The sequence below is a fragment of the Aethalodelphis obliquidens genome, unplaced genomic scaffold (assembly GCF_003676395.1).
Source record: "Aethalodelphis obliquidens isolate GAN/ISIS:26980383/991018 unplaced genomic scaffold, ASM367639v1 scaffold16, whole genome shotgun sequence".
NCBI lineage: Eukaryota > Metazoa > Chordata > Mammalia > Artiodactyla > Delphinidae > Aethalodelphis > Aethalodelphis obliquidens.
In genome coordinates this window covers 18690050-18706139 of record NW_020837960.1, presented here as the reverse complement: position 1 = coordinate 18706139, position 16090 = coordinate 18690050, and the positions used below count along the sequence as shown (strand labels likewise).

The 16090-nt window shown below is 43.9% G+C and overlaps 1 protein-coding gene and 1 long non-coding RNA gene across 3 annotated transcripts in view; one reads left to right on the top strand and one right to left on the bottom strand.

Annotated features, from left to right (window-relative positions):
• Nucleotides 1–16090, top strand: part of LOC113625656 (uncharacterized) — a 45051-nt gene that overhangs the window by 12392 nt on the left and 16569 nt on the right. The gene's annotated exons all lie outside the window — the stretch shown is intronic.
• Nucleotides 2207–4581, bottom strand: CCDC70 (coiled-coil domain containing 70). The gene is given in 2 exon segments (XM_027116395.1): nt 2207–4154; nt 4156–4581. Coding segments are annotated over 2 exon segments (564 nt in total). The 5' UTR covers nt 4540–4581; the 3' UTR covers nt 2207–3974.

The window sequence follows — 16090 nt, the reverse complement described above, 5'->3', positions numbered from 1 at the left end:
GAGAGAGATATTAATCTATTACTGCGTAACAGACTACTCCAAAACCTTGGGTACAAAAGGTTTATCATCTCAAACTTTCTGTGGGTTAGAAATTCCAGGACAGCTTAACTGAATGGTTCTGGCCCAGGTCTCTCATGAGGTCATAGTGAGATATGGGCTGGGTCCAAAGTCATCTACCTGGGTCCAGAGGTTCTGCTTCCAAAGTGGCTCACTTACATTCCTGGCAAGTTGCTGGTTGTCTGCAGGAGGCCTCATTTCCTCCCCATGTGTCCTCATGACATGACAGCAGCCTTACCTAGAGTGAGTGATTTAAGAGAGAGCAAGGCAGAGCTGTAATGTCTTTTATGACCTCGTCTCAGCAGTCATACTCCGTCATTGTCCACAATACCCCATTGGTTACACAGATCAGCCCTTTTCAGTGTGGGAGGCGACTGCCCCAGGGCATGCATACCAGGAGGGCAGATCCACTGGGAGCCACCTTAGAGGTTGGCGACCACTAGGGATGGGTGGGGTGTCTCAGCACTTTTCAGGTACATCTTCACTCTTCAGCCATTTTTAGCAAGGTATCACCATCTTCAGCTAGACCTGATATCTCTAGTTCTAAGACCCTGAGTTTTGTCCTCTTCAAAGAGTAAATCTCCAACCTCCTACATAACGGAGGAGCAACAGCCTCCGGCTCTACTGAGTTGGGGAGAGGACCTAGGAGTTTGCTTCTTAAAAAGAATTTCATCTGGTCTTCCCGTTATCAGCTCCACCTTTACCTATGCCTCAGGAAGTATTTGACCTGCTAACTCCTATGTCTTTCTGGAGGAAGGTGGCTCTGCAGTGTAAATTGGGCTGGTCCTTGTCTTTCCCCCACCCCCCGCTGCCAGTTGAAAATTCAGCTGTGTTTCTGCTAGGTCAGCTCCATTCATCCATCTGCTTTTCTGCTTTCAAAATGTTGGTTGCAACTGGCTTCTCTCCTATTCTTTGTTCTTGTGGATTTCCGTCTTTTTAACAATCTCTTTACCGTGTTTTACTGGGATTTGGGGAGGGAGTAGAAGCTGGTGAATGCATCTGTATGTGATCTTTAACTGGAAATCCCTTCCTCTTCTCTTTTCATCCCTGCTTCTTCTGGGCTACATCTTACCCCAAGTCAAGACAGAGGAGGGCTTTAAGGAGATCACTGAGAGGCTTAAAATATGGCACCTAAAGTTTGGGTAGCATGGTGGTCTGAGTCATGCCTGAGAAATTCGAAGAGTGAGGAGCTGGCCAGACAGCCAGTGGCATCAGAGTAGAGAGCCCTGGGTTTGCTAATGAGGAAATAGGGCTTCCTGGTAGACCACCTGTTGTTAAAGGATTGGTCAGTCCTTCCCTCCTTGGCCCTCTACTTCTAGATAAAAGTGAGACATGAAGTTGTTCCAGAGGTTTGATTGTGGTGGGTGTCACATGGTGACCGACAGCAAGGCTCTAGAGGTCAGCTGTCCTGGGGCCCCCTGGGTAGTGCTCTATCAGTCAGGGTTCTCCAGAGAAACAGAGTCAAGGAGCACCGTGTCCCCACCACCCTAGTGGTAGCTGACCTCCAAGTCGCCGGCAACTGCAGGTAGCCAGTGGAAGCTGGGACAGTAGCATGGGATGGGTTCTCCCTCAGAGACCGCGGAGAGACCCAGCACCGCCAACAGCGTGATCCGCAGCTACGAGCGAATACATTTTGGTTGTTTGTGGTAATTTGTGAGGGCAGCCCTAGGAAATTCATACAGTCATATTATGGTAAATGATGGAGGTAACACTGGCTCCTGGCCATCCCTGTCGGACCATAAGCTAAGTCCGTTTCATCAGTTCATGCTACTTGCATGACTATTAGCAGTTATCAGTTATACATGACCCTTTGTTCTTCTGGTTCTGAATTAGATGTTAAAACTATGTCACAAGTCCCAAAGATGAGCTAGGCACGTCACGCTGGGATGCACTGGTGTGTTCACCACTGAGACCTAAGAGGACAGAGCTGGAACAGTGGACGTGTATATCAGTTGGCTGGAAGAAGGGTGGACTCACAGAGGGACCCACCTGTCCTCCTCCAGTCCTTCAAGTGACAGCTGTCTCTCCCAGTGGTTTCTGTGGGAGGCTCTGGGGGAGGGAAATGCACATTCCCAGTTCCTGCCTCCACCTGGGCTTAAGGTCAACAATCTGTTTGCTTTTGTTTGGGGCAGAACCACTGGAATTGCTGAATCTGCAGCTCTTGCTGCACTGGGGTTCCCACCATCCTGCACACCAGCCACTGGACAGGTCTCCTTGCATGAGGGCCCCTAGCTGTCTCCCCTTGAAATCTGATTCTCTACACCAGCATCTTATTCCCTCCGCTTCTGACGTCTTTGCCCAGGGGCCTGCTGGGAGCTGAGGATGCAAAACTCGGTTTGTGGCAAAGGAGAAAGCGGCTCCCAGCGCCCTGGCCGTGACTCCTGAGGGTCAGAGGCCTTGCACGGAACACCAGCTTTCTCAGAGTGGCACGGAGCCATGGAGACGGCTCTTGGAGTTGGCCCACTCTCCTGCACCCGGACGTCTGCTCGGCACACCGAGGCGGACCCTGTCCCCTCCTTTCCCTGTTTGTCGACCACCACCCCAAACCACAGTGAAATCCCCAAGCGCTTTAGGCTCCTGCAGCCCTGATGCCGCCATTGGCTGAGCTACTCTAAAGCCACATCCCAGGACCCGGCTGTGTTAGAAGAGGAGTGGGACCAACGGGCAGACGATGTGAGCTCTAGTCCTGGACCTTCCATTTGCTACTTGCCTGGCCATGTGCAGTCCCTCTGCTTTTCCAGGTCTCTGTTTCCTCACCTGTACAATGGGTTTATGTACCTTCCCTGTCAACCCACAGAGTTGTGGTGAAGCTTACATGAGTTGGCAGATGTGAACGTGCTTATCAAATAGTAAGGGATGCACAAAGGCAAGGTAGGTTGCTACGTGAATGACAGTGAGGGCCAGGCCCAAGCAAAGGGGAAGCAGGCGGTGTTGGCCTTTACATTTCTTCTGCCCACATTCTGGTCCCTTCCATACCAATGCCCATATGGATGGTCTAAGCCCAGAGGAGAAGTTAGGCATGTAAATTGCTGACCACATTAGTGTACATTCATTTAATGTACTACCTCCCTGGGGCATTTTAATTTTAAGTGAATGGAATGAGGGAAACACAAAGGAGGGAATTGATAATGCAGAAATACAGGTATGTGAGACCTGCGTGAATGGGAGTATCGGGGCAGGGAGGTCTCCCTGACACCTCCCAGATGGCCCTGCCTGGTCCACAGGACTCCATCAGGGAAGGGCAGTGCTCTTGTGGGCGGAGCTCTAGAGCCTTAGCCTAATGGCACGCCCCTTTCTCACGCTACGGAGAATGGGCAGTTGAGAAGTTTGGTGCAAACCTGGATCCGTGAGTGAGTGAGTTGGGGGGGAATGCTGCCTCTGTGTTCTAAATGGCCTGCCAGGTGAGGAACCCACAGATGAATTGTTAACAGCACTGCAGCCTTTTCTGGGAAGCTGTCAGCCCGCTCCCAGCCTCCAAGACTGCCCAGAGTGGAGGAGAAATGACTGCCCCACAGCTCCGCAGAGGCAGAGATATTTCCGCCCCCGGTCCCTACGTGTCTCTTGCTGGCATTGCCCTCGCCCCCATCCCCGTTCTGACTCTTTTCAGGAGAGTCCAGGGTCTCCACTTACACCCACCCACACATGCCGCGCTCACGGGGAGCTGCTCACGGAACCAAGCTCTGTGGACAGCAGTGCAGCCTGGAGGACGGGAGTACGACCTCTGAGAATCACAAAACCTGAAAAAATGCAGCTGGGCTCCTTACAGAAGTTGGTTTTCCAGACCTCTCCTCAGAACTTTATTAGATCTTTTGAAGCCAGGAGACAAATAAGAGCATATTTTCTTCAGCACATGGGGTCACCCTGGACTCGAATCCCAATCCAGCAGTGTGGACCCCCCAGCCCTTCGTCTCCTGTGCTCATGACGTTGCAATGCCCCCCTGCCAGCCTCTGCTTCTCCACAGCCTGAGCACCCCCTTCCACCAGAGGGCCTTCTCCTCCTCCAGAAGGGTGCTTTCCTCCTCCCACAGGGCCTTTTCTACCCCCCACAGGGCCTTGTCCTCCTGAAGGAGGTTCCTGTCTCTTTCCCACAAGGCATTTGTCCTCCTTCCAGAAGGCCTTATCTTCCTTCCAGAAGATTCGGTACTTTTTCCAAAAGGCTTTCTCTTCTTCCCAGAAAGATTTCTCCATTTCCCAGAAGGCTTTTTCCTCTTTCCAGAAGGTTTTCTCCTCTTCCCAGAAAGGTCTCTCCTCTTCCCAAATGCCCAAGATCTGGCCCCTGAAAGCGCAGATCTTGCCACGGAAATTCCGCATCTCTTCCTTGAAGCCTTCTATCTTCTCACGGAAGTGTCTTATCTCTTCCCGAAACACCTTTTCTTCCTGCAGCTTGTGGATTAGTTTCTTCTGGCGAATGCTGGGTGAGGAGACCACCAGTGAGTGGAAGCAGGCAGGCTCCGCCCACTTGCTCACCTTGAAGGGAAACATGGTCTTGGTCAGCCAGGATGCTGGGGTGACTGCGATGGAGGACAGGTCTGCTGGCCAAGTCCAGGTCAGCTGGTCCAACCCTGTGGGGGCACCAGAGAGAACATGTCCCTTGAGTATCACATCCCAGAGCGGAAGCCCTGGAGTCTGTGCCATTACTGGGAATGACTTTTTAATCTTACAATTTTTTTTTTTTTACATATACATGTATCTATTCTTTTTCAAATTCTTTTCCCATTTAGGTTACTATAGAGTATTGAGTTTAATTCCTTGTGCTATACAGTAGGTCCTTGTTGGTTACGTATTTTACGTATAGCAGTGTGTACATGTCAATCCCAAACTCCCAGTCTAACCCTTCCCCTCACCCTTCCCCCCTGGTAACCATAAGTTCGTTCTCTAAGTCTGTGAGTCAGTTTCTGTTTTGTAAATAAGTTAATTTGTATCATTTTGTAAAGATTCCACATGTGAGCAATATCATATGATATTTCTCTTTCTCTGTCTGACTTACTTCACTTAGAATGATAATCTCTAGGTCCATCCATGTTTCTGCAAATGGCATTATTTCATTCTTTTTTATGGCTGGGTAATATTCCATTGTATATATGTACCACATCTTCTTTATCCATTCCTCTGTCGATGGACATTTAGGTTGCTTCCATGTCTTGGCTATTGTAAACAGTGCTGCAATGAACATTGGGGTGCATGTATCCTTTTGCACCATGTTTTTCTCTGGATATATGCCCAGAAGTGGGATTGCTGGGTCATACAGTAGCTCTTTTTTTAGTTTTTTAAGGAACCTCCATACTGGTCTCCATAGTGGCTGTATCAATTTACATTTCTACCAACAGTGTAAGAGGGTTCATTATTGGGACACTTTAACCATTGTTCTCTTTGTCCCCTTGGTGGCATTTGTGAGGGACAAGCTGTGGTAGAGAAAGATGCTGGCTGGTCATGGTTTTGCACTGAAGAGGTAGTCAGTACGTTCAAGCTCAAGGCTACTGAAATAATAGAATATCAAACAACAAGGACAATGGTTCTCAAACAGAGTGTCAGGACACACACGTGTGACATGATCACTTTAGAGGTGAGTCACAGTTTTGTTTTGCTTTTAAATAATCAAGTGCCACAGCCCCAAGTGATTTATTTGTGTTACGTCAACCAGAATACATCTGAGGTTTTGGCTTTCTCACTTGGGAATTGTTCATAACCTTCTGATTGGGTGTGCGCACAGCAGGGGGCTACACGTGTGCATATCTTCTGTTATAAGCCATGTGGGAAACAGAAGGTGAGACCCACAGACCTGGAGGAGTCGAGTTTAGTAGAAGAATCTATTTTGGGAACAGAAGTTTAAAACCAAAAGGTGAAAGATGACACTGAATGTTGGCTAGGATGTGGGAAAGAGGAATTCTCACATGGTAGCCAGTAATATTGAACAATAATGAGGACACATTATGACTCAGCTGCTCCACTCCCAGATACATGCCCTGAGGGAACTTCTAAATTGTGTCCAGGTTACGTGTACAGGAATGTTCAAGCAGCTATGTTCACAAGAGCTCAACACTGCAAGCAATCCAATGACTGTCACAATAGAATGGAGTTCAAGTGTGGCGGTCTGTTCATGCAATGGAGAGCATAGCTACGTGCAACAATGTGGATGAACTTTATAATATTGAAAGAAAGAATCAGGATCAAAGACTTTGAAAGAAAAAGTTCCAAAACAAGCAAAATTAAACTCTATTGTTTAAGGAAATATACTTAAGTGACAACACAAAAAGACAAGCAAGGAAGTAAGTCCCATTAAGTCAAGATAATAATTACTTAGGAAGTTGAGATTAACATATATACACTACTGTATATAAAACAGATAACTAACAAGGACCTATTGATACTATATAGCACAGGGAACTCTACTCAATACTCTGTAATAATCTATATGGGAAAAGAATCTGAAAAAGAATAGATATATGTGTATGCATAACTGAATCACTTTGCTGTACACCTGAAACTACCACAACATTGTGAGTCAAATATACTCCAATATAAAATAAAAATTTTTTTTAAAAAGTAATTACTTGTGTGTGAGGGAGGGAGTGGGGAGGTAGGATACTGAGGGTTGTGATTGGGTGAGGACATGAGAGGGGCTTCTGAGGGGCCAGTAGTGTCCCTCTTCTTTACTTGGTGGTAGTTGCCTGTATGTTATAATAAAGAAGTGCTAAGCTGTATACAAATGTTCTATTACTCCAGTAAATGCATTGTATAGCACAGTAAAATAAAAGCTAGGGAGAAAGAAAGAAAGAAGGAAGGAAACAAAGAAAGGAAGAAAGGAAGGAAGAAGGGGGGAGGGAGGGAGGAACAAAGAAGGAAAGAAAGAAAGGAAGGAAGGAAATAAAGGAAAGGAAAGGCAGAAAGAAAGAAAGAAGAGAAGGAAAGAAGGAGAGAGAGGGAGGGAGGATCTCCACACATTGCCGTTATCTGAGGTATCAGATCTCAGAACTATCCCCAAAATTCTGGTAACCAAGGTGGGTTGAGAGATGAGAAAAAGGACTGGACACGGGACAGCAGTCGGAGTGCAGGGGAGACAACGGGTGTGTACACAAGGCAAGGGCATTGATTTCCATGTTGAGCTGTTTTGGAAGCAGGTGCCAGGGTCTGGCCTCACTCCGTGGGCCTCGCTGAGCACCACACCCTAGAGCACCGTGAGTCCCTTCAGGCGATTTCCAGGTTTCCTCCTTGTTTTTCTACTTTCTGACTTGGGAACAGGCAGTAGGGGAGAAGGAAGGACACATAGCTGGCATGTGCGTGGCTGTGTGTGTGTGTGTTTGTGTGTGTCTAAGAGATGTTTGTATCAAGCACTGGACTGAGTGATAGTAAAAGCATTTAGCAACTTGGTCACTAATTTCAAATGAAACCTCCCCTCCTCATACAACCCTCCAACTGAAGGAAAATATACAGACACCCACGCTAAGAAGCAAATTTAAAAACACTGAACGCTATCACTAAAGAAAATAACTATATTTTCCAACAAACAAAATATAAGGTTTACAGAAGTTCCCTTTCCTGTGTGAGACCTGTTTGTCCCCAGTGTGTCCCCTGCACAATAAGGAAACATTTGTGCAGGCTTCTGACTTTCTTCTACGTGTTTCCTGGACATATGCCCGTGCCGAAAGTGATCACCTTCCAAATTACACTAGAGCTTTATTTCTTACTCCATAAGCAATGTTTGCACTAACTAGACAACTTGCTGAAACAGTTTAATAAATTCCTCTCTCCTTTTTACCACAGATACCAACTATCACCCAGTTCTACATTTCACCCCATCCACGTTACCCCAGCCATTATTTTCTGGCCCTTTGTGGCTTCACACTTTCTGCAGGTCTAACACCAGTCGTTGCTTTTAGTGGCCTTTCCTTTTAGGGCTGCTCTCCACAAAGAAACAGAGTGTGTCTGCCTTTATGAAGAGGAGACAGCTGCAAAGATGAGTGAATTCAATTCAAGGTCGCTGGCCCAGTCCACGGAGTCCCTTGAGAATAGAGCTACAGACTGTAAGTCAGTGAGCACTCAGGGTTCACGGTACACAATTTTCCCCCTGAATCGAGCTCCCCACTTGAGCAGCAGCAGGAGAGATCTGCTTATGGCACTCGTTGAATAAACGTATTATAGAAAGACTCATATCGTAAGTCAAGTATTCAGGGACACCCCTTGTTCTCAGAGAACCTGGGTTCCTACTCGTGGAGAAAACAGGTCCATGAGCTGAAACTCGCAGCTCACCCTCTTGGCATCCACAGCCATCTTTAATGTCCTCCTCTGGGCTCCCAGGCAAGGCCAGGCCTTCCCCCCATCTCCTGCTGACTGTACAGTGACCTTGTTTCGTCAGTGATCCCTCACTCATGGGCCATCCACATCTCGCCGTCTGCTCATCCTGACATCTCAGCACAAAAACGTGCTCAAGCCTGTCTCATTTTAAAACCAACCAACCAACCCAAAACAGAATCCTCTGACTCCCTCTACCTATGGCTAGCCCTCTCCTCCTTAGTCTTCTTAGGGGCTTCCCTGGTGGTCCAGTGGTTAGGGCTCCATGCTGCCCCTGCAGGGGGCACGGGTTTAATCCCTGGTCCGGGAACTAAGATCCCACATGCTGCGCCTTGTGGTTAAAAAAAAAAAAAAAAAGGAAAAAGTAAATAGTCTTCTTAAAAGAGCAGTTGGCGATCACTATCCCCATTCATGTGTTGCATCCGCACCCTTGTCCTACAGCGGTCTTCTGTCCCCTAACTCCACTGATACTGTACCTCTCAAGATCACCACTCGCCGCTAGTTGTTTAGTCCTTATCCCTCTTGACGTCTATAAGGCCAGGCCATTCTGTTCTCCTCCTACTTCCCTTTTGGTTCTAGTCTCTTTGTGGACTCCTTTTCCCAACGGAGTATACTTTATGCATTTAAAGCAGAACCTACCTCATAGGGCTCTTGTGGGGAATAAATTGGTATGTTGAGTGCCTAGCACAGTGCCTGGCACACAGCAAGTGCTCAATAAATAGGAAATAAGAATAACTATAATTACTATTTTGTGTCATTTTCAGTCTTCTTAGAATGGCATGCTGGGATAATCATGACTTGCCCCTACAAATTTTAGCCTTACCTTTCAGCCATCTCCCCTGACACCTAGGCTCTGGCCACCTGGAATTCCTCAAATGTGCCGAGTTTTCCCCGCTTCCATTCTATGCTATTCTCTCTCACTGGATGTCTGGCCTAAGCCCACTTCACTTTGTCCAGCTAACTAACACTTCAAGACTCAGATAAGGAGTCCGCTCTCCTAGGCAGCTTCTTCTGAAACTCTCCCACCAAGTTCAGACTGAGCATACACCCCTCCTGTCCCGCTAGGAACACTTCATCCCCCATCTCTATGTCCAGCATGTAGCACAATGTCTGGTACATAATAGATGTTCAGTAAATGTCCATTGACTGAATGGCAGTCTTCTGGGTTAGAATGCTGGAAAAAAATTTATCTCCGAAGTTTTTATCATTCCACTTAAATTATCTTTGAGAAAGAGATAAAATAAGTACAATATCAAATACATTGATGCCTATTTAGATATAAAGTACAATATAAAACTGTAAACATGTGTCTATATAGATATAAAAACATGAGTCAAAGATGCATGCCTAACCTTCAATCTTATAATTCAAGGCTAGGAACTTATTTTTAAAGGAAATGTTATATATCAAGCTATGTTTACAGCCAATCCTCTCCGATCTAAAGCCAACAGTTACTTACTGCTTAGCTATATTTCCCAACTGGGCAAGTCCTGTAGCCCTCAGAGGACCGGCAGTCATTGTCACATCAGATCCCTAGTAATGTCGCTTTCATAGGCTCCCTTAACACTGTTTGCAAAGAGCCCTCTCAGTCCTGAGTCACAGGGTGGAGAGGGCCAAGATGGGGAACCAAATGAGAGACTCTAAAAGGTTGAGGGAGAACATGAAAGGTTGGAAAGACTTCATCTTCCATCTTTGACTTCACCAATAGGCTGTTGATGACTCGCAAATGATCGTTACTTCACATTCTACCTGGACTGTGTCCAGGAGCAGGCTTCCGGGGAATCATGTTTCAGTGTGGCGGGGAGGGGTTGTATGTGATGAATCATTTCTCTTGCTGCTTTCAAGATTCCCTCTTTGTCTCTGTCTTTTGCCAGTTTGACTATGGTGTGTCTAAATGTGGACCTCTTTGAGTTTATACTACTTAGAGTTCGTTGAGCTTCTTACATGTACAGATTTGATGCAGATTTTCCTCACATTTGAGAAGTTTATTTATTCATATATTCTTTCTTCCTCTTTCATTCTCTCCTCTCCTCCTAGGATTCCTATTATATTTATGTTAGTAGCTTGATGGTGCCCCACAGGTCTCTGAGGCTCTGTTCAGTTTTCTTCATTCTTTTGCCTTTCTATTGCTTAGACTGGATAATCTTAATTGACCTGTCTTCAAGTTCACTGATTTTTTTCTTCTGCCAGCTCATATCTGCTGTGAGCCCCTCTATTTTTTTATTTTCAAGGCCAGAATTTCTATTTGGCTCTTTTTTAAAAATAATTTCTATCTCTTTATTGATATTCTCTATTTGGTCATACATCATTCTCATTCTTTCCTTTAATTCTTTAAGCAAGGTTTCTTTTAGTCCTTTGATCGTGTTTATAACAGCTAGTTGGTCTAGTAAGTCAACATTTGTAGTTCCTCAGAGACAGTTTTTAACCAAAAAGAAAATAACTCAGAATCATAGTTTCTATTGCCTGCCTTCTCCCCCGATTGTGAGCCATTCTTTTTTGCTTCTTTGCATGTCATATAACTTTATGTTAAAAGTGAACATTTAAAATAATATAATCTTAAATAATACATTACAAACAATATAATGTGATAATTCTCGAAATGAGGTTTCCCCCTCCTCAGGCTTGTTGTTGTTTTGTTATTATCACTATTTGTTTGTTCAGTGACTTTCCCGGACTAATTCTGCACAGTCTGTATTTTCTGTTGTGTGTGGCCACTGAAGTCTGCTTCATTAGCTTAGTGGTCAGCTAATGATTGAACTAAGAGCTCTCCTTGAACTGATTAGTCTCCCTTCCTTTGCTGAGGGTCTGTGTGGTGTGTGTGTGTGGACATGCCTTCAATGCTCAGGCAGACAGTTTACAATTCTGCCTGAGCCTTCACTTCCTACTTGTGCAGGGCCTCAAGGTCAGCCTGAAGTGAGGAATGACAGCCTCCTCAGGTCTTTTTGGGGCATGTGCACACTCACACGCATGTGACCTTCCAGATTCCCAGAAATATGTTAGAACTTTTAAAAGCTTCCATCTTATTCTCCAGTTATTCTTAAATTATTGGTCAGCCTCTTATTAGCCCCAGCTGGTAACACAGCCTCAGGCAGCTGTGATATTAAACAATTACACTCATTTTTTTGACAAATGCCCTGAGGCTATGGCTGTTTGCGTAAACTAAGCATTAAGTTAGGTCAAATAAAGACAAGTTTTGTGGGTGGAGCTTTTCAGTGAACTGCCCAAACCAGTCAACTGTTAACAGTTCTTTGGAGATGAAGATTTAGGGGGGCTCTAAACCCATCCTGTGCCCTTACTTAGTCATTCTAAGATTCCTAATTTATTGTTTTTTAAGCATTCTTCTTTTTTAAAAAAAAATTTATTTATTTATTTTTGGCTGCGTTGGGTCTTTGTTGCTGCGCGTGGGCTTTCTCTAGTGGTGTCGACGGGTTTCTCATTGCAGTGGCTTCTCTTGTTGCGGAGCACGGGCTCTAGGCGCGTGGGCTTCAGTAGTTGTGGCACGTGGGCTCAGTAGTTGTGGCTTGTAGACTCTAGAGTGCAGGCTCAGTTGTTGTGGTACGCGGGCTTCATTGCTCTGCGGCATGTGGGATCTTCCTGGACCAGGACTCGAATCCATGTCCCCTGCATTGGCAGGCGGATTCCTAACCACTGGGCCACCAGGGAAGCCCCGTTCTTCTTTTCTAATGCAGAAGATTGATCTAATAATGGAGGCGGCAGACAGTCTGAGACATGAGTAGTATTGTAGCTGGGGAATCAGAGAGGAATAGATGCTACAAGGAGTGTTTCAAAGAGAGACTCAACAGGTGATCAGGTGGTTGCATGGGAGGAAGGTAGAGGAAGCAAGGACAGGGCTAAGGTACCTGGTCTCAGTGCCTAGAACTGTGCACCAATTAGAAATTTGAAGTTGAAATAGAGTTGATTTAGATGAGTTGGTAGAGTATTCTTACATAAAACCTTGGGATCCTCAGTGTTTGCTTGTGATTCGTGTTTGCTACTCCAAGTAAATCTTAAAGTCTCTGGAGGAGATAGTAAGATAGTTAATAGGTAATAGTAAGGAAATAGTAAGGAAAGAGTATTAGATAGTAATAGACAGGTAATAGTAAGGAAATAGTAAGCGATTACTATTGCTAAATGTGAACGGGCACTAAAAATAAATGAACTTCAGCATCAGTGAGCTCACATAATCGAAAAGGACAAGCTTCCCTCTCCCATACTTTGCACCAAATCAACAGCTCCTTTTTCCTCAAGATAAGAGTTTAGCTTAAATTTTGTTCAGTACTCTTATTTTTAAAAATGGTGTCATCATTCTTGTTAGTCTTCAAAGCAATACATGTTCATGATAAAAAAAAATTAGAAAATAGAACAGAGATGAAGAAGAAAATTAAAATTAGCCATAATCCCAATACTCAGAGGTAAGTACTGTAAACACTTTGACGTATAGTCTTCCAATCTTTTTCCTGCACTTGCAGTTAGGTATATTCTAAACAGTTGGTTTTATACTGTGCATACTGTTTTGTGTCTTGCCTTTTCATGTAATAATATGTCATAAAACTTCCCCGTTTCTTTAAATATTTCTGAGAACGTGATTTTCTATAACTGCAAGAGTACACTTTCCCCTACTTCTGGAAATTGATTTATTCCATTAGGAATATAGATTATGTTCCTGGAAGAGTAGGTCAAATTGGAAAATTGCTCACAAATGAAGACAATGGCAACATAATTCATCATCACTGCTATGGCCTCAGTCTCCGTGTTGAAAATAGAGAATTCTTTCTGGCAGCACTAGTCACAGAAAGGGACCATTCCTGGGAAGCTGGCTCTGTGAAGACAGACTTTGTTGTGTTCCTGCTATATCCACCATGCTCATTTTACAAAGAGCTTCTGAAATCAAGCAGAAAAAGACTAATAACCCAATAGATAAATGGCCAAAGGATATGAATACATTGATTGCAGACAAATGCAAATGACTCTTCAACATATGAAAAAATTTCCAGCATCAATTATAGGGAAGTGCAGTTGAAAATAAATATTGCATTTCTCTTCTATCAGATTGGCAAAAATGCAGAAGTTTGACAATACCCTCTGTTAGCAGAACTGTGAGAAAATAGGCTCCCTTATACAGTGCTGGTAGGAATGCAAAATGTTATAAACCCTATAGCGGTGCATTTGCCAGTACTAGTGAAATTGTAGATGCATTTACCTGTTGACTCAGCAATTCCATTTCTAGACGTCTATCCCACGGGTACGCTTATACAAGTACAAAGGGATACTTGCAGAAGGTTATTCAACTAACTGGAGTATTGTTTGAAACTGCAAAAGATTGGAAAGAATCCAATTTTCCAGCAATAGGGAACAACTTAAGTAAACTATGGCATGTCCGCACGGCAGAGTACTATGCAGCTGTAAAAAATTGAGCAAAGGCTTCAATGGCTGATATGAAGAAACCTCCAATATATACGAAGTGAAACAAACAGCAAGGTCTAGGATACTGCTACATATTGTGTAAGAAAGAAAATAGGAATATATATCTAGGTATTTGTTTACATTTTCACAAAGAAATACTTGAAGAAAAACACCAAATTAATAAAAACAGTTATTTATGAGGGAAACAATAGAGGAAGCGGGGTAGAAGCAAGACCCCTTTGTGAATACCTTTCTAGAAGGTTTTGGTCTTTGAATAACTCTGAGAACAATTCTTAAAATTGGAAACAAACACATGAGCATAATCATACATCTAATAGTACTGTACCCACACAGAGGAGGAAGGAGTTATTTCAACTGACTTTAGGGCACAGTGTTTTGACTCTGCCTCCTTAGGGGGATGTAATTGAAGGATAAAAAAACTACAAAGAACTCTGGAATCTCACCTTGGTCGTTTTATTTTTTTAGTAGTGTTCGTATTGTTATTTTGAAACTTCCTATTGTATCACAAAGCATACAAGTAATTGTATTAATAAGATTAGGAATCAAGATTTTCAGTGTAAAAGAAAAGGGATACAATTATAACATCAAGTAAGTTATATAAAATACTATATAGTATTAAATTTAAATTAAAAAATTCTAATGAACTCATGACTTTAAAAAATATGCATGTATACTTCTGCTTATTGTGATGGGCTAATAGCAACAATATCCCAGGAGCCATGAATATCGCCCTTGTGCACAGATCTTAGCCGCTAATACCATCCCCTACCTGGGCTCCACTGATAAATGACTGTTTCTGGGCATAGGAAAAGGAAGGTACAAAGTGAACCTGAGACATGTTTTTCCAGAAATCAAGGAAGTTTTCTTGTCATGTCAAAAGGAGCCAACTTGAGTAGGCTGCCACTGACCAACCTGTGAGAATTTGACCATCAAAAAGAATAATGTTTGTGGTTAATTGAAATCTATTCAATCTCTAAAATCCATGAATCTACAATGATAATAATAATTTAAAAAGAGAAAACTCACTTGTCACCATTTAAAGTGCAATTAAGGCTATTAACTTCTCTGAAAATTTGAAAATTAAAGGAATATTTGAAAATTAAAGGACAGTTGAAAGAATGAACAACGTATGCCGCCTTTCATTTAGAAACTGTAGACCATGCTATCAAACAGCCCCTGTTGATGTGGGAAAGCTTTGCAGAAGAACCTTGGCTGATATATGTAGAAGAAGTGACAGAATCAGAAAGAAACCACTATTTCACATACCTAATGATATTTTTGGCATTTTCATTCATCGTTTTTAAAACCACTAGACGAATGATTGATGGGGAAACTAGACATTTGTATTGCCCCAAATAGCACCACAGATTCTATGTCTAAGTGAAATATACCATTGTATGGTGGAGGGATCAGTCTATCATCTTTATCTAGAGGTTAATTTAACACCACAAAGTGTGGGTCGACCATCTATCACGTGCCTCTTGGTGTAATGCAGTGTGACTGTCTTATATATGTAAGATTCTCCAGAAGCAGAGCCTGAGGTCTATTGGGGGAGGGTTCTTGGGAGAAGGAGAACGAGGGAAGCAGGAAAGGACAGGGGCAAAACTGTGTAGGAATGTGTCTCCGTTGGAGAATAGCAACAGCCTGATCCACTGGGTAGCTGGGGAGCGTGAACTGTTCCACTGAGTTGATCCCACCTTGAAGTCCGTGCCAATACCTGCAGGCTTCCCCTGGGCATCCCATGCCACCGTTTCTACGGCCACAACCACATGATGTTGCTAAGAGGGCACCATGTGACGTCCTAGAATATAACCTTCATGAAGGTGGGTGTTACAGGATGTGTTGTGTGCCCCCAAATTTCGTATGGTGAAGTCCTAACCCCTCAGAATGTAACTGTATTTGGAGATTGTGTCTTTAAAGAGGTAAGTTTAAAAGTTAAAAGGAGGTCACTAGGGTGGGCCCTAATCCAATACAACTGGTGTCCTTACAAGAAGAGGAAATTAGGACACAGAGAGGAAAGATCACATGAAGACACAGGTAGGAGAAGCTGGACATCTACAAGCCAAGGAGATCTCAGAAGAAACCAACGCTGACAACACCTTGATCTTGGACTCCAAGCCTCCAGGACAGTGAGAAAAATAAATTTCTGTTGTTTAAGCTCCCCGATGTGGTACTCTGTTATGACTGCTCCCGCAAACTAATACAGTAGGGATTTCTGTTTTGTTTACTGCTTCATTCCAGCACTTAGAACAGTGTCTGGCATGTAGTAAACACAGTTACCGAATGAATGAATGTTCTACTCCTAGAGTTTTAAATCAAA